Source organism: Bubalus kerabau, chromosome 1, assembly GCF_029407905.1.
Source record: "Bubalus kerabau isolate K-KA32 ecotype Philippines breed swamp buffalo chromosome 1, PCC_UOA_SB_1v2, whole genome shotgun sequence".
NCBI classification, from domain to species: Eukaryota; Metazoa; Chordata; class Mammalia; order Artiodactyla; family Bovidae; genus Bubalus; species Bubalus kerabau.
This window is the reverse complement of record NC_073624.1, coordinates 70,454,746-70,481,191: the sequence shown is the minus strand read 5'-3', so window position 1 is coordinate 70,481,191 and position 26,446 is coordinate 70,454,746. Positions and strand designations below refer to the sequence as shown.

Below are 26,446 nucleotides of genomic sequence, written 5' to 3'. Positions count from 1 at the left end.
TGATAAGAAACAGAATCATGTTGCCAATTTCCTTTGCATTAGAATAAAATCAATTTTATTTTCTTCTGAAAGACTGAACTCATTAAAGAGATGATGGATCCTTCAGGAAAAATGAATAACTGTCACTAATGTAAGGGAGAGAAAGGGAAAGAAGAGAAAAAAATGGGAAGGGGAAGAGGAAGGGGGCAGAACAAGAAGGAAGGAGAAAGAAAGAAAAAGAAGGTGTCTAGGTAGCTAGAGGGAAGCTTCTGTATAGTACAGGGAACTCAGCTTGGTGCTCTGTATGACCTAGAAGGTGGGATACAGGAGGTGGGAGGAAGGGATGTATATATAATCTATACATATAATTGATTCACTTTATTGACAGCAGAAACACAGTGTTATTAAAATAAAAAACTAAGATGGTGCCTCCAACCAGGAAGGTGCAGAGCTTGACGAATGCCCACATGAATTGGTCATCTTCTGCCTCATTCCTTGACAGAAATGAAGCACATGGCAGACCTACAAAGGCCTATAAACCTGTCAAGAAAGGATCAGAGATAGTAGGAGTTTAAGACTAAACTCTGTTCCTTTCTTGGTGTATGGGCTACTGCTGCTGCTGCTAAGTCGCTTCAGTCGTGTCCGACTCTGTGCGACCCCACAGACGGCAGCCCACTAGGCTCCCCTGTCCCTGGGATTCTCCAGACAAGAATACTGGAATTGGTTGACATTTCCTTCTCCAATGCATGAAAGTGAAAAGTGAAAGTGAAGTCGCTCAGTCGTGTCCGACTCCCAGTGACCCCATGGACTGCAGCCTTCCAGGCTCCTCCATCCATGGGATTTTCCAGACAAGAGTACTAGAGTGGGTTGCCACTGTATGGGCAGTAGGGTGTTAAAATTTTTTTCACTGGATAAAATTGGCAAACAATTTGATTTTAGTCTGATACTATTGCCAGAGATAGGCGGGTGAGGAACACATAGAGTCTGGATACTTAACTAGGAGGAGAGGAAGGGTGGGAGAATTTTTAAGAGATTGTGTGTGCATGTTGTGGTGGGAGGATGTGTCTTTGGGGGAATCTTAGGCCACCTGTGTTTGCTAATTGCTCTTACCCAAAAGAAAGGTAAAGTTGAGAGAAGGTAGTTTTAAACTTGGACAAAGACACCCACAGGAGTTAGGCTCCTACCCTCCCACAGAGACTGGGAGATAAGAGGCTCTATCTTCCTTGCTAATATTTCAAAAGGATGGCTCCCAGTTTCTTGAGAAAGATATCCCTGGCTTGTGAAACTGGTAAGAGGCTTTTTAAAAGATTACATTTAAAAATGAAGGAAATGAATGTACAGTTACAAGTTGTTTTTGTTCAGTCGCTCAGTCATGTTCAACTCTTTGCAACCCCACGGACTGAAGCACGCCAAGCTTCCCTGTCCTTCACTATCTCCCGGAGTTTGCTCAGACTCATGTCCATTGAATTGATGATGCCCTCCCACCATCCAATTACAAGTAGTCTAAAGTGAATGCTGTAAGAAAAGGGAAGTCAGAAGCCTATAGTCAGGACAAAACTGGTCTAAAGTTTAGTCAAGCCAAGGGAGGGAACTGTGCTGGTCAAAGGTTATTGGACTTGCTAAGATCTCATTTGCCCAAAGTTACAACCCAAGACTCCACCATCGCTGTTCTCCCTCAAAGTCCTGATATAAAAGTCTCTAAGTCTGTCTCCTATGTTCCTCCATGAACATCACAAATGGAAGTACATAGTCCATTTATATAATGATTCAGTCATATAACTTTGGTCAGCAGGATATGATTCTAGTAGTCGCAGTAATAATAGTAACTTTGTATTTTAAGGAAAGGTGATTTCTTTTGAAACAAATAAATTTGGAGCTAATAGAGAAGGTTTCCTCAAATATTAGATAATATGTAAATTCAGATCTTAAAGCCTAATCACTAACTCTTTCAATTGTGAGAATTTCCAGGAATCAAGGGTGATGACCAGCAGGGCCTGTGCCCAGCTTCTCCCCAGTTCTGCTGAGGTACTTAGTCATTATCTCCTTAGCAAACCCCACTCCCTCTAGCTATTTAAATTTAGAACTTTTCCAAGGCAGAAGTGGTATGTCTTCCTCGATGTTGTATTACTACAATAAAATTATCTTGCAAATCTAGCTCACGTTTATTCAATGGCTACTTTGTTCTAGGTAATATTGAATGTCAGCTATTACTATTTCCATTCAACATGAAGAGGACTGAGACTGTTGTAGCCATGCGTTCCAGGAAACAAACTCACTCAGAAGGACAATGCAGATAGTGGAGTGCAGTTTATTACACTGGCGGGCCCAAGGCAGAGTCTCCTCTTAGCTAAGGAAACCTGACCAGTTTTTGTGAAAAACTTTTATACCCTAAGTGTATGTGCGCAAAGCCGTGCACAAAGCTGCCTCCCCAAATTCCCTGAAACTAGTCTGAACAAAGGAAAAATAAAGATACAGTCAAAGTTAACTGGTGATTCATATGCCTTACCTAGGTAGTTAACAGTGGACAATTATCAATAGGCCTGTGGTCATACCCCAATAAGCATAATAGAATGTATGATTCTATTTGGTTACACAGGTAGTTAGGGTATTATTTCAGGCAATGGAGAATCTAAGTATGAGCCCTGGGGCTCTTCCTTCAGGGGGTCTGGCTTTCCAGTTGGTATGTTGTTTCCATAGATACTGGGCATATAGCTCAAAGTCCACAGTCTGGCCCAAGATGGAGTCCTGCTTTCAAGATAGAGCCTGTTCTGTTTCCTCCCTCAAGACAAAGAAATAGCATAGGTACAAACAGAAGCAAAAGCTCAATCTTGTGGAAAGAGCCATATACAGCAGAGGGGCCAGCCCAGATGGTCCAGAAATTAGTATAAACAAAAAGAATGAAAACATGATTTGAGAAATCATCTGTTCTGCAGAGTGGAGTCACTGAGAGGTCTCTGCAGTGACCTATATTTCAAAATTTTGGGGGCTTCCCTTTTGGCTCAGTGGTAAAGAACCCACCTGCCAGTGAAGGAGATGTGGGTTCAATCCCTGGGTCCAGAAGATACTCTTGAGAAGGAGATGGCAACCCATTCCAGTATTCTTTCCTAGAAAATCCTCAGCGACCTGAAGCTGGACTACCTGGACCTCTACCTCATCCACTGGCCCACGGGCTTCAAGCCTGGGAAAGACTCCTTCCCCTTGGATGAGGACGGCAACGTGATTCCCAGTGAGAAAGATTTCGTGGATACCTGGACGGCCATGGAAGAGCTGGTGGACGAAGGGCTGGTGAAAGCTATTGGAGTCTCCAACTTCAACCATCTCCAAGTGGAGAAGATCTTAAACAAACCTGGCTTAAAATACAAGCCGGCGGTTAACCAGATCGAGTGCCACCCATACCTCACTCAGGAGAAGTTAATCCAGTACTGCAACTCCAAAGGCATTGTGGTGACTGCCTATAGTCCCCTCGGCTCTCCCGACAGGCCCTGGGCCAAGCCCGAGGACCCTTCCATACTGGAGGACCCCAGGATCAAAGTGATTGCAGACAAGCACAATAAAACCGCAGCCCAGGTGCTGATCCGATTCCCCATACAGAGGAACCTGATCGTGATCCCCAAGTCAGTGACTCCTGAACGCATTGCTGAGAACTTCCAGGTCTTTGACTTTGAACTGGACAAGGAGGATATGAGCACCTTGCTCAGCTACAACAGGGACTGGAGGGCCTGTGCCTTGGTGAGCTGTGCCTCCCACAGGGATTACCCCTTTCACGAGGAGTTCTGAAGGAGTTTTGAAGCTGCGGGTGCCTGCCCTTGCCCAGGTGACCTGCCATCTCCCACCTCACTTTTCTTGTGTGTAGCGTAATTTGGCCCGTGTCCCTCAGTGGTGGGTCAGCGACTTCTAGACAAACCAGCAAGGGCTCGGCCAGCTTGGTGTCGGGTCCAAAGAGCAGAATCAGTAGATTAGTAGAAGTCTCTTCAGTTTTCCTTTGCCCTTCTAGTCTGGGGATCTGGGGAACAGGCAACCCATTCCAGTATTCTTTCCTAGAAAATCCTTTGGACAGAGAAGCCTGGCAGGCTACAGTCCATGGGGTCGCAAAGAGTCAGACATGACTTTGGCAACCACACTTGCAGGCACACAAATGTGAAATAGCTCCATAAGGTCCATAAGCTAGGTTTAAATGTATCAAACTCAGCTTGCTGATGAGGAGGGGTAATTTGGGGTAAACAACAATAGAAAGTTCTTAAGCAACAGTTTTGTGGATGGGTAAACTTCATAAAGTTTAGGAGTTGCCTAAGCTTCATGGGAAATAGATGGGAAAACAGTGGAAACAGTGTCAGACTTTATTTTTTGGGGCTCCAAAATCACTGCAGATGGTGACTGCAGCCATGAAATTAAAGGACGCTTACTCCTTGGAAGAAAAGTTATGACCAATCTAAGTAGCATATTCAAAAGCAGAGACATTACTTTGCCAACAAAGGTCCATCTAGTCAAAGTTATGGTTTTTCCAGTAGTCATTTATGGATGTCAGAGTTGGGCTGTGAAGAAAGCTGAGCACGAAAGAATTGATGCTTAAGTAGCATATTCAAAAGCAGAGACATTACTTTGCCAACAAAGGTCCATCTAGTCAAAGTTATGGTTTTTCCAGTGGTCATTTATGGATGTCAGAGTTGGGCTGTGAAGAAAGCTGAGCACGAAAGAATTGATGCTTTTAAACTGTGGTGTTGGAGAAGACTCTTGAGAGTCCCTTGGACTGCAAGGAGGTCCAACCAGTCCATCCTAAAGGAGATCAGTCCTGGGTGTTCATTGGAAGGACTGATGCTAAAGCTGAAACTCCAGTACTTTGGCCACCTCATGCGAAGAGTTGACTCATTGGAAAAGACCCTGATGCCGGGAGGGATTGGGGGCAGGAGGAGAAGGGGATGACAAAGGATGAGATGGCTGGATGGCATCACTGACTTGTTGGACATCAGTTTGAGTAGACTCCAGGAGTTGGCGATGAACAGGGAGGCCTGGTGTGCTGTGATTCATGGGGTCACAAAGAGTCGGACACGACTGAGTGACTGAACTGAACTGAAGCTTGCAATTATTCAAGATTTGCTTTTGTGTTAAGTCACATAATGACTCACCTGCTCGCTCTAAGAAAATTTCCCAATTGTATTTTCATGCCTCTTATGATGTTCTAAGCTAGACAATGTTGGAAAGCAGTTAGGTTTGATTTTAGCTCTACTGTTTTCCAGGATTCTAGATTCTCTTTTTGGCTTTCCCCCCAGACGTAATGGTAAGATCATTACCGCTCTGTTTGAATTGTCATTAGCCTCCATAGGATACTGATAAAAGATCAAACACCTAATAAGCTATATCCTTCCAAATGAGGGGTGGTGCTGCTGGAAAGCAAAAGTCTGAGCAGCTGTAATATTGTGAAAATGGGTTAGGGGTTGATGTGCACCTGGTGGTCTTTCTGTGTTTCCCTTTAAGACCAACTCTATTTATTTTATAGCTTAAAAACCTGCAATTGGAAATGAATGTGATCAATATCTGTGACTTATAAATTGTTTTGCAACCAAACTCTAGCAATCAAAGCCCTGTATTATGTTAGAAGGCATAACTTTCTCCACATTTTCCCTTTAGCTTGAAAACAGGGAATGTGAAACTCTAAAAGGCACTGAGATAATGGCTCTGAGCTAGAGAATTTTAAATAGGCTTCCAACTTATCAAAGCTGACTTCCCATTCCTAATAGATAAGCAGCTTTGTGACATAGAATGAAGAGGAAATGCTCTGTCATAAGCATTCACTAAAGAAACCTATGCCCACAAAAGGCTTTCTTTCCCCTTTGGGAAATTCAAAACTTCTGAGTAATAAATTGCTCTGGGAGGACACATCGGTAGCATATAACAGCGTGTTGGCTGTTTGTCCACCCCGTGGAAGTTCATTATCTTCTAGGCTGGCATCACCTTACTTGTGATGAAAGGCACTTAGATTATTGTCCCTTCTCTTTCAGGCTCAACAATGACACGAATGCACAGACCTACTATCATTGTCAAGCAAATGACATATTCATATACTATTAAAGCAATTTTCCAGGGGAGTATACTATAATGATAATATAATGTCTATTCAATGTAAAGTCTGCCAAAGTAGTGAAGATATTTCCTGGTCTGTGACAACAGAACTATTCAGTTACAAAGTCAAGTAATTGTGCTTTTTAAAAGTTTTTAAAAGTTGTAATTTCTCTCAAATATAATCACTGCATTTAAATTCTCATTTAAGACTTCTATCTTCCCCTTTTTTATTTTTCCTGATTTTACTTTCTATTTTTGCTCTGAATAAGAACATCTCTCCTATATTTTGTTCAATTCTCAATCTCAGTATTTTTTGTTTCCCATAGAATCTATCCCTCTCTTAACACCCACTTGTGTACACCCCAAACAAGAACTCTGCTTATTCTCTCCTTTCACCAATCATATCCACTAACAATTCTGTCCATCCTTTTTCAAATTATATTCTGAGTGTAGCCAATTAGAACCACCTTCACACTTCCATATACCCACTTCCATGTACCACACTTCCATGTACCTAGTCTCTTACCTAGATTACTATTAAATGCCTTTTAATTACTTAACCTATTTCTATCAGCACATTCTATAGTTTCTTCCCCAAACAGGAGTGATAGCCTTTCAAGACACAAATCAGACTGTATCACTTTTTTTCTCCAAACTGTGCGGTTGGTTTCCATGATATTTATAATAAATTCAATTGTTTTACTGGTGTCTACAAAGGCCTGGGATGGTGCTAGTGGTAAAACAATCCACCTGCCAATGCAGGAGATGTAAGAGATGTGGATTCAATCCCCTAGATCCCCTAGAGAAGGAGAGGGCAACCCAATCCAGTGTTCTTACCTGGAGAATTCCATGGACAGAGGAGACTGGCAGGCTACAGTCCATGAGATCACAAAGAGTCAGACACGACTGAGCACACACGCACAAAGCCCTACATGACTACCTTTCAATCCTTCTCTCACTTCCGTCTTTGCTCAGAGTCCCATTGTCCTCCCTGTCATTCCTCAAACATGTCAAGTCCCCACCTCAGCTAATTTCCACTCACTGTTCTCTCTTCCTGGAAGCTCTCTTGTATCCTCTCACACCCGGATCCTCATGTGGATCATTCCTCATTCCCTTCAGGTCTTTGGTCAAATGTCACCTCCTCTGACATTCCCCTCTGCTCAATGAATCCAAAATATTTATGCTGCCCACTTACCATCTTCATCCCTTTTTATACTTGTTCTACTTTCTTCTTTCTTGCATACATCTCCTGCCATTGTATCATATAATAATCTGCTTATTCTCTTTCTATGTGTCTCTCCCACTTCAGTGCAAACTCTGTGAAGGTGGAGACATTTTCTTTTTGGCTCCTCATCTTAAACATGAGATATAGAAGTGCTGCCTAGTACAAGCAAATGTAAAAAAACCTATTTAAATGAATGAATGTTACATTTTCTACAATGCTTTTATGTTTTTGGAATTTATTTCTTATCAGCTGACAAACTACATTTTTCAAATTCTTCCTCCAAAATAAAAAAAGAAAAGCATGACATCTACATTTTGAAATGCTATATTCAAAATGTCTGAAACTAAAATAAAAAATGATCACAGTGGAATGCAACGTGATCAAATAATGCTAATATACAGACTTCTGATTTTAGTAAATTCATGGAGTAGTTAATTTGTTTATAGCTTGATGCAGATCAGAAACTAGACTATGTCTAAAATTCAGTTTTCCATTTTATTCAAAGATGTTAGTCCTGTTATTCTAGACATATATGATCTGTTCTTCATTATCTATCACCTTATCTCATTGCTTTCTAATTATATCTTCCATTAGGTCAAGCCTATGTTCATGTCATTTCTGTCAGAGGACTTGCTGGTTTAAGGTTTTGGTTGTGCCCTGTCTTGGATCCTGGAATTTTTTCTTCTCTGTTTCCAACCAGTCTGAAGTTCTGTGATGATCTATACAAGGTCAGCCTTGCTCACCCTTGTATTCCCAGTGACTACTGCAATCCCTGGCATACGCGAGGTGTTCACTAAATGAATTAGCATACTGGCCTTTACTAATATACTTCTCTGTTGTGGATTGTATGTCTCTCCTTTGACTGTCTCCTTTCTACAGTAAACTTTTAAGGTATAATATTTTTCTGAATTTACAGGAAATAAGATAAAAGAATTGCACAAGAAAATGGTCCATATATTTCTCAACAAAAATTATCTGGAAAACTGATGGAATATTGACCCCTATGCCATTGTCATAACGATGACTTAGTTACAACTGACAAAATAAATCCTTGTAGGTATGAAATGCTAGTAGACAATTTCAAAATAAATTGAAATATTAAAAAAAAGAACAAGGTTTTTTCCCCTTGTAGCATATTAATGCACACAAATTTTGTTTATTCATTAACATTTCCTAACAGGAAAAAATAAATGGAAAACTGTAGGCACCTATAACACTCATCTTGTTGAAAAAAATGGATAAATTTTTAATTGCTTAATACATTTCCAAGAGTTCTAAATTTAACTTAACATTCATAAATGCCATATTATTAGAAAGAATTGTACTGTAAATTATAGTATTTATCTAATAGTTAATGAAAATATAATGATCTTAGTGAAACTTTTTCATATAGATATAAATTTGTTTTATGATGCTTCTTTCAGAAATAAGAGTAAAGAGACTCAACAAAAAATTATTTTGCAGCTTATTTTCATGCATTTATTTGGTAGAATATCAACTTAAAAATGTATTTTGCTAACCTTTTGCAAAACTTTTTGCATAACCTTTTGCAAAAAATTATAGTAGCATTTAAATATAGTACATTTAAAATGTGTTGTGCCTTTTCTGGCAAGAATGAAGAGTGATTGTGAAGTGATTAGTTGGAGCTTTAGCCTCTGTTTTCCTGTTATGAGAGGTTTATGAGTAGAATCACTTTATTCCAATAGTCTTAATAAAGACTAAATAGAAACACCTGGGGAACCGTTTTGGGACACTCACTATCACTTTGAAGTTTCAGGGTTCTGACATTTTGTTGCAACCTGAGAACACTTGCATAGCCCTCTCATGCTTCCTTTTGGTAAGACTTTTTGACGAGAATTATTATTCCTCTTCTCAAAGATATAAATGAAGAATAATTGGAGAAAATAGAATTTGGGTGGCTTCTCACTGCATTGTATATTACAAGGGGTGTGACAGCCATTACTCCCAATTATATTTAAGCTGAGGGGCAATTAATTTAGCATTTGTCTCTATACTCCTTTTCATTTTTGCTTTTGTTGCATGATTTCCCATTTTCTTGTCTCTACTGATATTCATTATTCCTCAGGACAACATGCAAAGAATAAAAAATAGTTCTTGGCATACTCTCTAAAATCCATGACAATGTTAAAAACAGGAGGTGGTGATAATAATTAGTTTAATGAATAAATGAGAGTGAGGTATAAAAGACAGTATAAGCATCATCTTTTGTAGCCCATAAGGAAAATCACCGCCCACAAATTTGATTGTGAATTTTCCTCCTCCACCTTAAAAAAAAAACAAAAAAAACTGGCAAGTAGAATAAATAGAACTTTTTTTACTGGACTTTTTATTTGTATATCATATCACTCAGGGCCTGGCCTTGCGTTGTAGCTCATGATGCTCAAAGTTACGTACTTAATAACATTAGCTGTAACCAGCTATACATTTTCGAGGGTTAGCTCTGTAAGGCACATAGTCCAGGTCTCTGCTCCCTGTTTTCTGAACTTTTCAAAGAAAGCTTATAGAAGTTAGTCAGTGTAACACTATCTTACTCCAGTTGCAAAGAGAATGATCTAAACTTGGATTGATTTAAAGATATAAATTTTATGTCCAGGAATATATTAACTTTTATTTTTCCATTCGTTCTTTCATTTATCCATTCATTGATAGAAAAGTAGCCATGGACAAATAAATATCACCACACTAGGATGGACACCTTTCACTACAGTCACTATGACACTATAATTCCTCCATGGCAGTGAAAGACCTGAGTCCTAACCACCAGTCCTAACCAGGGAACTCCTAAAAGTTTGCTGTCTTTGGGGGGAAAAACAAACTCACAATTGACGGTGATCCCTTAAGTTTGATAGTATGGGTTTTTTAAGTCTTTAGGAGAAAGAACCTCCACTTTGGAAAGAAAAAACTAGGTTTAGAAAGTGATTGAAGTCATTATTAGTTTGTGGGATCGAGCAAGTTATGTAATTTATTTGGACTCCTCTGTCCGGATTGGCCAAGGATGGTGTGAGGATTAATGAGATTAAGTATGAAAATCACCAGGCACACCAGTTCAGTTCAGTTCAATCGTGCAGTCGTGTCCAACTGTATGAGACCCAATGGACTGCAGCACGCCAGGCCTCCCTGTCCATCACCAACTCCCAGAGATTACTCAAACTCATGTCCATTGAGTCAGTGATGCCATCCAACCATTTCATCCTCTGTTGTCCCCATCTCCTCCCGCCTTCAATATTTCCCAGCATCAGGGTACATTCTGGTGAGTCAGTTCTTTGCAACAGGTGGCCAAAGTATTGGAGTTTCAGTTTCAGCATCAGTCCTTCCAATGAACACCCAGGACTGGTCTCCTTTAGGATGGACTGGCTGGATCTCCTTGCAGTCCAAGGGACTCTCAAGAGTCTTCCCCAACACCACAGGTCAAAAGCATCAATTCTTCGGCACTCAGCCTTCTTTATATTCCAACTTTCACATCCATACACAACTACTGGAAAAACCATAGCTTTGACTAGACGAACTGTTGTTGGCAAAATAATGTCTCTGTTTTTTAATATGCTGTCTAGGTTGGTCATAACTTTTCCTCCAAGGAGCGAGCGTCTTTTAATTCCATGGCTTCAGTTACCATCTGCAGTGATTTTGGAGCCCGGAAAAATAGTCTGTCACTGTTTCCACTGCTTCCCCATCTATTTGCCATGAAGTGATGGGACCAGCTGCCATGATCTTAGTTTTCTGAATGTTTCTTAGTTTACTGAATGTTAGGTGTTTTTTTGTTTGCTTGTTTGTTTTCACTCTCCTCTTTCATTTTCATCAAGAGACTCTTTAGTTCTTTGCTTTCTGCCATAAGGGTGGTGTCATCTGCATATCTCAGGTTATTGATATTTCTCTGAACAATATTGATTCCAGCTTGTGCTTCATCCAGCCCACTGTTTCTCATGATGTATTCTGGATATAAGTTAAATTAGCAGGGTGACAATATAGAGCCTTGATGTACTCCTTTCCTGATTTGGAACCAGTCTGTTGTTCCATGTCCAGTTCCAACTGTTGCTTCTTGACCTGCATACAGATTTCTCAGGAGGCAGGTCAGGTGGTCTGTATTCCTATCTCTTGAAGAATTTTCCACAGTTTGTTGTGATCCAGAGTCAAAGGTTTTGGTGTATTCAATAAAGCAGAAGTAGATGTTTTTCTGGAACTCTCTTGCTTTTTTTTTTTTTTTTTAGGCTTTGTTTATTTATTTTTTTAAATTTTATTTTATTTTTAAACTTTACATAATTGTATTAGTTTTACCAAATATCAAAATGAATCCGCCACAGGTATACATGTGTTCCCCATCCTGAACCCTCCTCCCTCCTCCCTCCCCATACCATCCCTCTGGGATGATCCAATGGATGTTGGCAATTTGATCTCTGGTTCTTCTGCCTTTTCTAAAACCAGCTTGAACATCAGGAAGTTCACGGTTCACATATTGATGAAGCGTGGCTTGGAGAATTTTGAGCATTACTTTGCTAGCATGTGAGATGAGTGCAATTGTGCAGTAGTTTGGACATTTTTTGGCATTGTCTTTCTTTGGAACTGGAATGAAAACTGACCTTTTCCAGTCCTGTGACCACTGCTGAGTTTTCCAAATTTGCTGGCATGTTGAGTGCAGCACTTTCACAGCATCATCTTTTAGGATTTGAAATAGCTCAACTGGAATTCCATCCCCTCACTAGCTTTGTTCGTAGTGATGCTTTCTAAGGCCCACTTGACTTCACATTTCAGGATGTCTGGTTCTAGGTGAGTGATCACACCATCGTGATTATCTGGGTTGTGAATCTCTTTTTCGTATAGTTCTTCTATGTATTCTTCCCACCTCTTCTTAACATCTTCTGCTTCTGTTAGGTCCATACAATTTCTGTCCTTTATTATGCCTATCTTTGCATGAAATGTTTCCTTGGTATCTATCATTTTCTTGAAGAGATCTGTAGTCTTTCCAATTCTATTGATTTCTTCTATTTGTTTTCATTGATCGCTGAGGAAGGCTTCCTTATCTCTCCTTGCTATTCTTTGGAACTCTGCATTCAAATAGGTATATCTTTCCTTTTCTCCTTTGCCTTTCACTTCTCTTCTTTTCATAGCTATTTGTAAGGCCTCCTCAGACAAGCATTTTGCCTTTTTACATTTATTTTTCTTGGGGATAGTCTTGATCACTGTCTCCCATACAGTGTCATGAACCTCCATCCATAGTTCATCAGGCACTCTGTCTATCAGATATAATCCCTTGAATCTATTTCTCACTTTCACTGTATAGCTGTAACGGATGTGATTTAGGTCATATCTGAATGGTGTAGTGGTTTTCCCTACTTTCTTCAATTCAAGTCTGAATTTGGTAATAAGGAGTTCATGATCTGAGCCACAGTCAGCTCCCGTTCTTGTTTTTGCTGACTGTATAGAGCTTCTCCATATTTGGCTGCAAAGAATATAATCAATATGATTTTGCTATTGACCATCTGGTGAAGTCCATGTGTAGAGTTTCTCTTGTGTGTCAGAAGAGGGTGTTTGCTATGACCAGTGCATCCTCTTGGCAAAACTCTGTTAGCCTGTGACCTGCTTCATTCTGTACTCCAAGGCCACACTTGCCTGTTATTCAAGGTATTGCTTGACTTCCTACTTTTGCATTCCAGCCCCCTATAATGAAGAGGACATCTTTTATGGGATATTAGTTCTAGAAGGTTTTGTAGGTCTTCATAGAACCATTCAACTTCAGCTTCTTCGCATTACTGGTCAGGAAATAGACTTGGATTACTGTGATATTGAATGGTTTACTTGGAACTGAGCAGAGATCATTCTGTTGTTTTTGAGATTGTATCCAAGGACTGCATTGCAAACTCTTGTTGACTATGAGAGCTACTTCATTTCTTCTAAGGGATTCTTGCCCACAGTAGTAGATATAATGGTCATCTGAGTTAAATTCACTAATTCCAGTCCATTTTAGTTTGCTGATTCCTAAAATGTTGATGTTCACTCTTGTCATCTCCTGTTTGACCACTTCCAGTTTGCCTTGATCTATGGACCTAACACCAGTTTGCCTTGATTCATGGACCTAACATTCCAGGTTCCTATGCAGTATTGTTCTCACAGCGTTGGACTTCACTTCCATTACCGTTCTTCACTTCCATTACCGTTCACAATCAAAACTGGGTATTGTTTTTGCTTTGGTTCCGTCTCCTCATTCTTTCTGGAGTTATTTCTCCACTGATCTCCAGTAGCACCTACCAACCTGGGGAGTTCTTCTCTCAGTGTCCTATCTTTTTGCTTTTTCATGTTGTTCATGGGGTTCTCAAGGTAAGAATACTGAAGTGGTTTGCCATTGCCTTCTCCAGCGGACCATGTTTTGTCAGAACTCTCCACCATGTCCCGTTGTCTTGGGTGGCCCTACATGGCATGGCGCATAGTTTCATTGAGTTAGACAAAGCTGTGGTCTGTGTGATCAGATTGGTTAGTTTTCTGTGATTGTGGTTTTCTGTCTATCTGCCCTCTGATGGAGAAGGATAAGAGCTTATTATGGAAGCTTTCTGATGGGAGAGACTGACTGAGGAGGAAACTGGGTCTTATTCTGATGGGTGGGGCCATGGTCAGTAAATCTTAAATCCAATTTTCTGTTGAAGGGTGGGGTTGTGTTCCTTCCCTGTTATTTGACCTGAGGTCAAACTATGGTGGAGGTAATAAAGATAACCTCCACTTTCAAGGTCAAGAGGGTCGGCTGTGAGGAGATACCCCCTTGTCCAAGGTAAGGAGCAGCAGCTGCGTTTTGCTGGAGCAGCTGTGAAGAGATACCCCACGTCCAAGGTAAGAGAAACCCAAGTAAGACAGTAGATGTTGTGACAGGGCATCAGAGGGCAGACACACTGAAACCATAATCATAGAAAACTAGCCATTCTGGTCACATGGACCACAGCCTATCTAACTCATTGAAACTAAGCCATGCGGTATGGGGCCACCCAAGACAGACAGGTCATGGTGGAGAGGTCTGATAGAATGTGATCGGTCCACTAGAGAAGGGAATGGCAAACCACTTCAGTATACTTGCCTTGAGAACCCCATGAACAGTATGAAAAGGCAAAATGATAGGATACCGAAAGGGGAACTCCCCGGGTCGGTAGGTGCCCAATATGCTACTGGAGATCAGTGGAGAAATAACTCTGGAAAGAATGAAGGGATGGCGCCAAAGCAAAAACAATGCCCAGTTGTGTATGTGGCTGGTGATAGAAGCAAGGGCCTATGCTGTAAAGAGCAATATTGCATAGGAACCTGGAATGTCAGGTCCACGAATCAAGGCAAATTGGAAGTAGTCAAACAGGAGATGGCAAGAGTGAATGTCGACATTCTAGGAATCAGTGAACTAAAATGGACTTGAATGAGTGAATTTAACTCAGATGACCATTATATCTGCTACTGTGGACAGGAATCCCTTAGAAGAAATGGAGTAGCCATCATGGTCAACAAAAGAGTCCAAATGCAGTACTTGGATGCTGTCTCAAAAAGGACAGAATGATCTCTGTTCATTTCTAAGGCAAACCATTCAATATCACGGTAATCCAAGCCTATGCCCCAACCAGTAACGCTGAAGAAGCTGAAGTTGAACGGTTCTATGAAGACCTACAAGACTTCAAAACTAACACCCAAAAAAGATGTCCTTTTCATTATGTGGGACTGGAATGCAAAAGTAGGAAGTCAAGAAACACCTGGAGTAACAGGCAAATTTGACCTTGGAGAACGGAATGAAGCAGGGCAGAGGCTAATAGAGTTTTGCCAAGAGAATGTACTGGTCATAGCAAACACTCTCTTCCAACAACACAAGAGAAGACAACGCATGGACATCACCAGATGGTCAACACTGAACTCATTTTGATTATATTCTTTGCAGCCAAAGATGGAGAAGCTCTATATAGTCAGCAAAACAAGACCGGGAGCAGACTGTGGCTAGATCCTGACCTCCTTATTGCCAAATTCAGACTTAAATTGAAGAAAGTAGGGAAAACCACTACACCATTCAGGTATGACCTAAATCAAATCCCTTATGACTATACAGTGGAAGTGAGAAATAGATTTAAGGGACTAGATCTGATGAACTATGGACTGAGGTTTGTGACATTGTACAGGAGACAGGGATCAAGACCATCCCCGAGAAAAAGAAATGCAAAAAAGGAAAAAGGCTGTCTGAAGAGGCCTTACAAATAGCTGTGGAAAGAAGAGAAGCAAAGGAGAAAAGGAAAGATATAAGCATCTGTATGCAGAGTTCCAAAGAAGAGATAAGAAAGCCTTCCTCAGCGATCAGTGCAAAGAACTAGAGGAAAGCAACAGAATGGGAAAAACTAGAGATCTCTTCAAAAAAATTAGCGATACCAAGGGAATATATCATGCTAAGATGGGCTCAAAAAAGGACAGAAATGGTATGGACTTAACCGAAGCAGAAGATATGAAGAAGAGGTGGCAAGAATATACAGAAGAACTGTACAAAAAAGAATTTCACGACCCAGATAATCACGATGATGTAATCACTCACCTAGAGCCAGATATCCTGGAATGTGAAGTCAAGTGGGCCTTAGAAAGCATCACTATGAACAAAGCTAGTGGAGGTGATGGAATTCCAGTTGAGCTCTTTCAAATCCTGAAAGATGATGCTGTGAAATTGCTGCACTCAATATACCAGCAAATTTGGAAAACTCAGCAGTGGCCACAGGACTAAAAAGGTCAGTTTTCATTCCAATTCCAAATAAGGTAATGCCAAAGAATGCCCAAACTACAACACAATTGCACTCATCTCACATGCTAGTAAAATAATGCTCAAAATTCTCCAAGCCAGGCTTCAGCAATACGTGAACCGTGAACTTCCAGATGTTCAAGCTGGTTTTAGAAAAGACAGAGGAACCAGAGATCAAATTGCCAACATCCACTGGATCATGGAAAAAGCAAGAGAGTTCCAGAAAAACATCTATTTCTGCTTTATTGACTATGCCAAAGCCTTTGACTGTGTGAATCACAATAAACTGTGGAATTCTGAAAGAGATGGAAATACCAGACCACCTGATCTGCCTCTTGAGAAACTTATATGCAGTTCAGGAAGCAAAAGTTAGAACTGGGTATGGAACAACAGACTGGTTCCAAATAGGAAAAGGAGTATCTCAAGGCTGTATATTTTCACCCTGCTTTTTAACTTATATGCAGAGTACATCACGAGAAACACTGGGCTGGAAGAAGCACAAGCTGGAATCAAGATTGCTGGGAGAAATATCAATAGCTTCAGATATGCAGAAGACATCACCCTTATGGCACAAAGTGAAGAGGACCTAAGAAGCCTCTTGGTGAAAGTGAAATAGGAGAGTGAAAGGGTTGGCTTAAAGCTCAACATTAAGAAAACGAAGATCATGGCATCTGGTCCCATCACTTCATGGCAAATAGATGGGGAAACAGTGGAAAATGTGTCAGACTTTATTTTGGGGGGCTCCAAAATCACTGCAGATGGTGATTGCAGCTATGAAATTAAAAGGCAGTTAATCCTTGGAAGGAAAGTTGTGACCAACCTCAGTAGAGTTCAGTTCAGTGCAGTTCAGTTGCTCAGTCGTGTCTGACTCTTTGCGACCCCATGAATCGCAGCACGCCAGGCCTCCCTGTCCATCACCAACTCCCAGAGTTCACCCAGACTCACGTCCATCGAGTCAGTGATGCTATCCAGCCATCTCATCCTCTGTCGTCGCCTTCTCCTCCTGCCCCCAATCTCTCCCAGCATCAGGGTCTTTTCCAATGAGTCAACTCTTCGCATGAGGTGGCCAAAGTACTGGAGTTTCAGCTTTAGCATCATTCCTTCCAAAGAAATCCCAGGGCTGATCTCCTTCAGAATGGACTGGTTGAATCGCCTTGCAGTCCAAGGGACTCTCAAGAGTCTTCTCCAACACCACAGTTCAAAGGCATCAATTCTTCCACACTCAGCCTTCTTCACAGTCCAACTCTCACATCCATACATGACCACAGGTAAAACCACAGCCTTGACTAGACAGACCTTTGTTGGCAAAATAATGTCTCTGCTTTTCAATATGCTATCTAGGTTGGTCATAACTTTCCTTCCAAGGAATAAGCGTCTTTTAATTTCCTGGCTGCAGTCACCATCTGCAGTGATTTTGGAGCCCCCCAAAATAAAGTCTGACACTGTTTCCACTGTTTCCCCATCTATTTCCCATGAAGTGATGGGAGCGGATGCCATGATCTTTGTTTTCTGAATGCTGAACTTTAAGCCAACTTTTTCACTCTCCACTTTCACTTTCATCAGGAGGCTCTTTAGTTACTCTTCACTTTCTGCCATAAGGGTGGTGTCATCTGCATATCTGAGGTTATTGATGTTTCTCCCAGCAATCTTGATTCCAGCTGTGCTTCTTCCAGTCCAGCATTTCTCATGATGTACTCTGCATATAAGTTAAATTAGCAGAGTGACAATATACAGCCTTGACGTACTCTTTTTCCTATTTGGAACCAGTCTGTGGTTCCATGTCCAGTTCTAACTGTTGCTTCCTGACCAGCATACAAATTTCTCAAGAGGCAGGTCAGGTGGTCTGGTATTCCCATCTCTTTCAGAATTTTCCACAGTTTATTGTGATCCACACAGTCAAAGGCTTTGGCATAGTCAATAAAGCAGAAATAGATGTTTTTCTGGAACTCTGTTGCTTTTTCCATGATCCAGAGGATGTTGGCAATTTGATCTCTGGTTCCTCTGCCTTTTCTAAAACCAGCTTGAACATCAGGAAGTTCATGGTTCACATATTGCTGAAGCCTGACTTGGAGATTTTTGAGCATTCCTTTACTAGCGTATAAGATGAGTGCAATTGTGCGGTAGTTTGAGCATTCTTTGGCATTGCCTTTCTTTGGGATTGGAATGAAAACTGACTTTTTCCAGTCCTGTGGCCACTGCTGAGTTTTCCAAATTTGCTGGTATATTGAGTGCAGCAATTTCACAGCATCATCTTTCAGGATTTGAAAGAGCTCAACTGGAATTCCATCACTTCCACTAGCTTTGTTCGTAGTGATGCTTTCTAAGGCCCATTTGACTTCACATTCCAGGATGTCTGGCTCTAGGTCAGTGATCACACCATTGTGATTATCGGGACATGAAGATCTTTTTTGTACAGTTCTTCTGTGTATTCTTGCCATCTCTTCTTGATATCTTTTGCTTCTGTTAGGTCCATACCATTTCTGTCCTTTATTGAGCCCATCTTTGCATGAAATATTCCCTTGGTATCTCTAATTTTCTTGAAGAGATCTCTAGTCTTTCCCATTCTGTTCTTTTCCTCTATTTCTTTGCATTGATTGCTGAGGAAGGCTTTCTTATCTCTTCTTGCTATTCTTTGGAACTCTGCATTCAGATGCTTATATCTTTCCTTTTCTCCTTTGCTTTTCACTTCTCTTCTTTTCACAGCCATTTGTAATGCCTCCCCAGACAGCTATTTTGCTTTTTTGCATTTTTTCCCCATGGGGATGGTCTTGATCCCTGTCTCCTGTACAATGTCACAAACCTCATTCCATAGTTCATCAGGCACTCTATCTATGAGATCTACGCCCTTGAATCTTTTCTCACTTCCACCGAATAATCATAAGGGATTTAATTTAGGTCATACCTGAATAGTCTAGTGGTTTTCCCTACTTTCTTCAATTTAAGTCTGAATTTGGTAATAAAGATTTCGTGATCTGAGCCACAGTCAGCTCCTCCTTGTCTTGTTTTTGTTGACTGTATAGAGCTTCTCCTTCTTCAGCTGCAAAGATATCATCAATCTGATTTTGGTGTTGACCATCTGGTGATGTCCATTTGTAGATTCTTCTCTTGTGTTGTTGGAAGAGGGTGTTTGCTATGACCAGTGCATTTTCTTGGCAAAACTCTATTAGTCTTTGCCCTGCTTCATGCCGTACTCCAAGGCCAAATTTGCCTGTTACTCCAGGTGTTTCTTGACTTCCTACTTTTGCATTCCAGTCCCCTATAATGAAAAGGACTTCTCTTTTGGGTGTTAGTTCTAAAAGGTCTTGTAGGTCTTCATAGAACCGTTCAACTTCAGCTTCTTTAGTGTTACTGGTTGGGGCATAGACTTGGATTACTGTGATATTGAATGGTTTGCCTTGGAAATGAACAGAGATCATTCTGTCGTTTTTGAGATTGCATCCAAGTACTGCATTTTGGACTCTTGTTGACCATGATGGCTACTCCATTTCTTCTGAGGGATTCCTGCCCGCAGTAGTAGACATAATGGTTATCCAAGTTAAATTCACCCATTCCAGTCCACTTTAGTCGCTGATTCCTAGAATGTCGACATTCACTCTTGCCAACTCTTGTTTGACCACTTCCAATTTACCTTGATTCATGGACCTGACATTCCAGGTTCCTATGCAATATTGCTCTTTACAGCATTGGACCTTGCCTCTATCACCAGTCACATCCACAGCCTGGTATTGTTTTTGCTTTGGCTCCATCCCTTCATTCTTTCTGGAGTTATTTCTCCACTGATCTCCAGTAGCATTTTGGGCACCTACTGACCTGGGGAGTTCCTCTTTCAGTATCCTATCCTTTTTCCTTTTCATACTGTTCATGGGGTTCTCAAGGCAAGAATACTGAAGTGGTTTGCCATTCACTTCTCCAGTGGACCACATTCTGTCAGATCTCTCCACCATGACCCACCCATCTTGGATTTCCCCACAGACATGTCCTAGTTTCATTGAGTTGGACAAGGCTGTGGTCCTAGTGTGATTAGATTGACTAGTTTTCTGTGAGTATAGTTTCAGTGTGTCTGCCCTCTGATGCCCTCTTGCAACACCTACCGTCTTAGTTGGGTTTCTTTTACCTTGGGCGTTGGGTATCTTTTCACGGCTACTCCAGCAAAGTGCAGCCACTGCTCCTTACCTTGGATGAGGGGTATCTCCTCACCGCCACCCTTCCTGACCTTCAACGTGGGATAGCTCCTCTAGGCCCTCCTGTGCCTGTGCAGCCAGGGCTCCTTGGACGTGGGTTTGGTCCTCCCGGCCGCTGCCCCTGGCCTTGCACGTGGGGGCTTGGGGTAACTCCTCTCCTTGCTGCCCCTGACCTCGGACGCGGGGTAGCTCCTTTCGGCCATTCCTGTGCCTTCACAGCTTGGCACTCTCAGCCACTGCCCCTGACCTTGGACATGGGGCAACTCCTCTTGGCCGCCGCCCTTTGGGCATGGGGTCCTCCTGGCTTCTGCCCCTGACCTCAGACGTAGGGTAGCGCCTCTCAGCCACGCTTAGTGCGCCAGTCGTCACAGCCACCTGCACTTAGTGCACCGGTCATCGCAGCCGCCTGCGCTTAGTGCGCCGGTCCAGAGATATTACTTTGCCAACAAAGGTCCTTCTAGTCAATGCTATGGTTTTTCCAGTGGTCATATATGGATGTGAGAGTTGGACTGTGAAGAAAGCTGAGCGCCGAAGAATTGATACTTTTGAACTGTGGTGTTGGAGAAGAGTCTTGAGAGTCCCTTGGACTGCAAGGAGGTCCAACCAGTCCCTCCTAAAGGAGATCAGTCCTGGGTGTTCATTGGAAGGACTGATGCTGAGGCTGAAACTCCATTACTTTGACCACCTCATGTGAAGAGTTGACTCATTGGAAAAGACCCTGATGCTGGGAGGGATTGGGGGCAGGACGAGAAATGGACGACAGAGGATGAGATGGCTGGATGGCATCACGGACTCAATTCACATGAGTTTGGGTGAACTCCAGGAGCTGGTGTTGGACTGGGAGGCCTGGCATGCTGCGATTCATGGGGTTGCAAAGAGTCAGACACAACTGAGCCACTGAACTGAACTGAATAAAGATAATGGTGACCTCCTTCAAAAGAGTCATGCTGCTACACTCAGTGTCCCCAACCCTGCAGCAAGCCACCATGAACCCATGTCTCTGCTAGAGACTCCTGGACACTCACGGCAAGTCTGGGTCAATCTCTTGTGGGGTCACTGCTCTTTTCTCCTGGGTTCTGGTGTGTGCAAGGTTTGTTTGTGCCCTCCAAGAGTCTGTTTCCCCAGTCCTGTGTAAGTTCTGGCAGCCCTATGGTTGGTTAATGGCGACCTCCTACAAGAAGGTTTATGCCATACCCAGGTTTACTGCACCCAGAGCCCCTGCCCCTGCAGCAATTCACTGCTGACCCATACCTCCTCAGAAGACACACAAACACAGTTCTGTCTCAGTGTCTGTGGGTTCTCTGGGTCCTGGTGCACACACGGTATGAGCCCTATCTCTGGTGGGTATGGGGTTTGATTCTAAATGCGATTTCACCCTTTCTACCAGCCTGCTGGGCCTTCTCCTTTGCCCTTGGACATTGGGTATCTTCTCAGAGTCGTTCCAGTGCTGCACAGCTGCTGCTCCAGTGCCTGCTGTTTTGCTGGGGCTTCTCTGCCCCTGGATGTGGGGTATCTCCTCACAGTCGCTCCAGCACTGAGCAGCAGACATGGGGTATCTCCTAACAGCCACTCAGCCACCATGTAGCCACTGCTCCAGGGCCACCAGGCACATAGAAGACAGCTAAAAATGTTAACCTTGCTGAGCCCTCATCTATCCTCCTTCAGTCAAGGTCAGGAGTACATTGGAAGTAGGAGGTTAAAAAGGAGAAGAAAATAATGTATTTTTTTTCTTTGAAACACATACTATACCCACCAATTTAACCTATGTTTTTTGTGGTTAAATAAATACCTAATCAAAACTTCCATGGGCCTGAGGGTAAATTCTTAGGCATTCAAGAGTTACTGTTGAGGATTTTCACATAATCACAGTGCCAACATTTATATTTGTGTTTAAGATCCTGTTTGTCCAGATGAAGATTGAAAGCTCCATAAGGTACTGTGTCGTTGTTTAGTTGCTAAGTCATATCCAACTCTTTGTGACCCATGAACTGCAGCATGCCAGGCTTCCTGTCTTTCAGTATCTCTCTGAGTTTGCTCAAACTCATGTCCATTGAGTCAGTGATGCCAACCATCTCATTCTCTGCTGTCCCCTTCTCCTCTTGCCCTCAATCTTTCCCAGCATCAAGGTACTGTGTAAAGGTGGGTATTGATGTAGTTCAGAGAACATCAGTGGAAAATTGAGATTCAAAGTAGTATAGGTACAGCAAGTGTGAAGAAGCTGTGCTGAAACTGCACTGTCTATAAACATTGTGACCAGAGTTATAGTAAACCTAATTTGTATAGATCATTTATAGCATTTCATTAGCAGGGACTATGGTAAAAGTATTAAATTATAATTATTTTCTGACATCTATCAATGATTAAGTTTTCATTCAATTTAATACTAATTTGAATGAGAAAGTTTTCAGACTGACTTTTGAAACTGACATTTGAGAATATGCTTAATAGCCATGACTTGTAAGTGGTAGTTGTCTTGAGTTTTCTGAAATTGGGATCTATTAATGTATTCTTACCATATTTTTGCAAAATACCATGTTCTGAATTAAAAATTAAAACTGAAGAATTATGACATACAGAACTAGTCTTAAGGCTCCATCTTTTAACTGTTAAACCCCAACATTGTCAATTTAATTCCAGGACACAACCTCATCCATCACAATAAATAAAACTGTAACTATTTATATTTTTAGTGTTTAAATATTTAAATTAATTTCAGGGTTGTGGTAGTTAAATTATATAAATGAAATTATTTTACATCTGGTTTTGTGTTTGTTTAACTTTGAAGTCATTTTACAAAAAAATTTATTTTAATATCAATAGTCTTTAAGACATTGTTTTTTCAAAGTGGTTTGTACATTTTAAGTTTTAGAAACATTGACAAAATGGATGGATAATAATAGCTAAAAGAATGCAATAACCTCCTTACCTTATTAAAATAGAGAAAGATGGTTTCTAAGTCTACCTCCATTACTTTATTTGAAGATCTCCAAAAATAAACAGCAAATGTAACTTAGACTATCAGAATTCCCTCAAAGTAATCACCTATGGAAGAAGAGATAGAATTAAAAGTCCTGGTTGTCTGTGGCGGATTCATTTTGATATTTGGCAAATCTAATACAGTTATGTAAAGTTTAAAAATAAAATAAAATTAAAAAAAAAAAAATAAAAAAAAAAAAAATAAAAAAAATAAAAGTCCTGGTTGAATCTGCAAATGTAATTGAATCAGAAACACAAGGATTAACTTCTTAGCACAAGAATCCAGTCCTTCTAAACAAATGCCCTAGGTGCTTGGCTTAATCAAATGTCACTTTGAAAGCAGCAATGATAGTCTTGTTACCCAAATGCCTTACCCAAACTTCATCTGAGAGAGGAGAAATTACAGGGGATCAGTGGAATAAAGTGTTAAAAGAAGAAATTATCTCTTGTCTTTGTAATTCCCAAGCATCTTCAAATCTATTAATATATTTCTTTTGGAGAATATGGACTGTGGGAATTTAAACAGTCATTCAGGAAGATCAATATCTTTGCCTCAGATATATGATGACTTAGATTTTTCTAAGTCAAGCTAGACACATTAGCTGAGACTTATCTTAAAACCACTAGAAAATGACCAGGAGATATTGACAATAAATTAAAAACTGTCTTTACATAGTACAAGGTAGACAATTGTTTTAAAATCATGTCCTTTGAATCACCTATGATGTTATAGAGATTAATGAGTCATTTTACAGCTGCTTTCATTTACAAAATGAATCTTCCTACTTAGACAACTAGGAGCAGTAGCGTATTTTCGTGTGTGAGATTAAAAGTGATTTAATGAATATGAAAATTAGAGATTACTCACATGGGATAGAGAACCCAATTACATTTCTCAGGCTCTTAAGTATAGGTAAGCAGTAAATTTACATTATTAAGGATATTAGGCAATGAATCAAAAGGTGACCATTTTTTATATAACCAAATCCTACCTTGTCTATTGATGTATCTCTTTCAACTAGAAAGTAAAACTCACATATCCTGCATAGCTTCATGGCTAAATTTTTAATTATTTTCTAATAATTTATAATTTATAAAAATTATTATTTGAGAGTTAAATTCCTTTTATTTTTATTTTTCAGTTTTCAAAACTTTGAACAATGCTTTAAAGTTTTAACTTTTAAAATCCCTCTATGTGAAGAGGGCAAAGATTTTATGCTATGAAATTTGAGGCCCTTAGCTAGACAGAACTATTTTTAATTATCTAAGGAGTACGTCAAGGCTGTATATTGTCACCCTGTTTATTTAACTTATATGCAGAGTACATCATGAGAAACACTGGACTGGAAGAAGCACAAGCTGGAATCAAGATTGCCGGGAGAAATATCAATAACCTCAAATATGCAGATGACACCACCCTTATGGCAGAAAGTGAAGAGGAACTAAAAAGCCTCTTGATGAAAGTGAAAGAGGTGAGTGAAAAAGTTGGCTTAAAGCTCAACATTCAGAAAACAAAGATCATGGCATCTGGTCCCATCACTTCATGGGAAATAGATAGGGAAACAGTGGAAACAGTGTCAGACTTTATTTTTCTGGGCTCCAAAATCACTGTAGATGGTGACTGCAGCCATGAAATTAAAAGACGCTTACTCCTTGGAAGGAAAGTTATGACCAACCTAGATAGCATATTAAAAAGCAGAGACATTACTTTGCCAGCAAAGGTTCGTCTAGTCAAGGCTATGGTTTTTCCTGTGGTCATGTATGGATGTGAGAGTTGGACCGTGAAGAAGGCTGAGCACCAAAGAATTGATGCTTTTGAACTGTGGTGTTGGAGAAGACTTTGGAGAGTCCCTTGGACTGCAAGGAGATCCAACCAGTCCATTCTGAAGGAGATCAGCCCTGGGATTTCTTTGGAAGGAATGATGCTAAAGCTGAAACTCCAGTACTTTGGCCACCTCATGCAAAGAGTTGACTCATTGGAAAAGACCCTGATGCTGGGAGGGATTGGGGGCAAAAGGAGAAGGGGACGACAGGATGAGATGGCTGGATGGCATCACTGACTCGATGGATGTGAGTCTGGGTGAACTCCGGGAGTTGGTGATGGACAGGGAGGCCTGGTGTGCTGCGATTCATGGGGTCGCAAACAGTCGGACACGACTGAGCGACTGAACTGATCTGATCTGAACCATTCTTTACTTCTGTAGATTGAATCTACACAACAATTATTTGTCCACCTGTGCTAGGTATGGGTCTAGCCTTTAGAGATACAGAAGGAAAAGATTCTTGCTCTTATGGATTTGCTTTCCAGTGTGGAAAGATCCAAAACCAAAACAAAACAAATGATGAAGGAAATCTCATGTAGTGAGTGATGTTATAAGTAAAATAACAGTGATTTCTACAGGAGTAATGGGGGTGAAAGGCTTACCTTAGACAGGTTGGTCAGGTGACATTTTAGATCATTTAGACATTTCCTAAATGAGAGAGTCATCCAAAAATATCCACTGGGGCCAAGACCCTTTCTTTGGTTGGCAGAGAGCAGGCCTGTGGGCAAGTTCTGCACAAGCCTATAGATCCCAAGAAGAAGGGAGAGATTAAGCCATCTGTGGTCAGTTCTCTTCCCAATTTATTGATGTGGTAATTAAAGATACCTTCATGATTAGGGTTTTAAAATGAGGCAAAAGCCTAAAAGTACCTTTCTAAAAACCTTTCATGGAACCAGAGGAGTAGAACAAACATATTTATGCTCCCTTCCAAGAAAAAAAAAAACATCTAGATTTTATTCTAAGGACAATGTGAAGCAACTCTAAGAATTTAACCAAAAGCATGACCCTGATTTACAGGTTTAAGGGAGCATTCTGGCTGTAGTCCAAGGATGAGATTGTAGGAGAGTGAAGAGTGATAGCAGGCAGACTGGCTGGGAAGCTGTGCAATGACCCAGGGAAAAACTATGGTAGCTGGCTAGGGAAGTCATGATAGGGGAGATTAGAAGTGGTTGAATTCTATGCTAACCATTTTACTAGTGTTATGACCTTGCTCAAGCCACAGAGGCTCGATTCTGAAATCAAAACCTTAAATTTACACTCGTTTTCAAACTTAAGTAGGATAGAGATGGTGAGAAGGGGATAGATCTTGTTTTGGAAGTTAAATTGAATGCACTAGCTAATGTATATGTTATGGGGTGAGGGAATAAGAATTAAGAGTTCTGCATACACACTATGAACAAGTTACCCAATCAACAACACATGGTCTCAGGTTCGTTTCAGTTTAGTGGCTCAGTTG

General features: G+C 41.0%; 1 protein-coding gene and 1 long non-coding RNA gene across 2 annotated transcripts; both read left to right on the top strand.

Annotated features, from left to right (window-relative positions):
- The first annotated feature begins 2,599 nt into the window (after positions 1–2,599).
- On the top strand, positions 2,600–3,999 carry LOC129648861 (aldo-keto reductase family 1 member B1-like). The gene is made up of 2 exons (XM_055575630.1): positions 2,600–2,659; positions 3,088–3,999. The coding sequence occupies exons 1-2, from the start codon at positions 2,600–2,602 to the stop codon at positions 3,754–3,756; spliced, it is 729 nt and encodes a 242-aa protein (XP_055431605.1). The 3' UTR covers positions 3,757–3,999.
- Positions 4,000–14,015: 10,016 nt separating this feature from the next.
- LOC129641641 (uncharacterized) lies at positions 14,016–24,582 on the top strand. The gene is made up of 3 exons (XR_008709374.1): positions 14,016–14,095; positions 22,087–22,124; positions 24,488–24,582. It is a non-coding gene; the product is annotated as an uncharacterized LOC129641641 (long non-coding RNA).
- The last annotated feature ends 1,864 nt before the right edge of the window (positions 24,583–26,446 follow it).

Coding starts and splice junctions, on each gene's coding strand:
- LOC129648861 (XM_055575630.1), top strand. CDS start 2,600: ATGGAGAATCTAAGTATGAGCCCTGGGGCTCTTCCTTCAGGGGGTCTG. Junction 2,660..3,087: donor GGGGTCTGGCTTTCCAGTTG/GTATGTTGTTTC, acceptor ATTCTTTCCTAG/AAAATCCTCAGCGACCTGAA.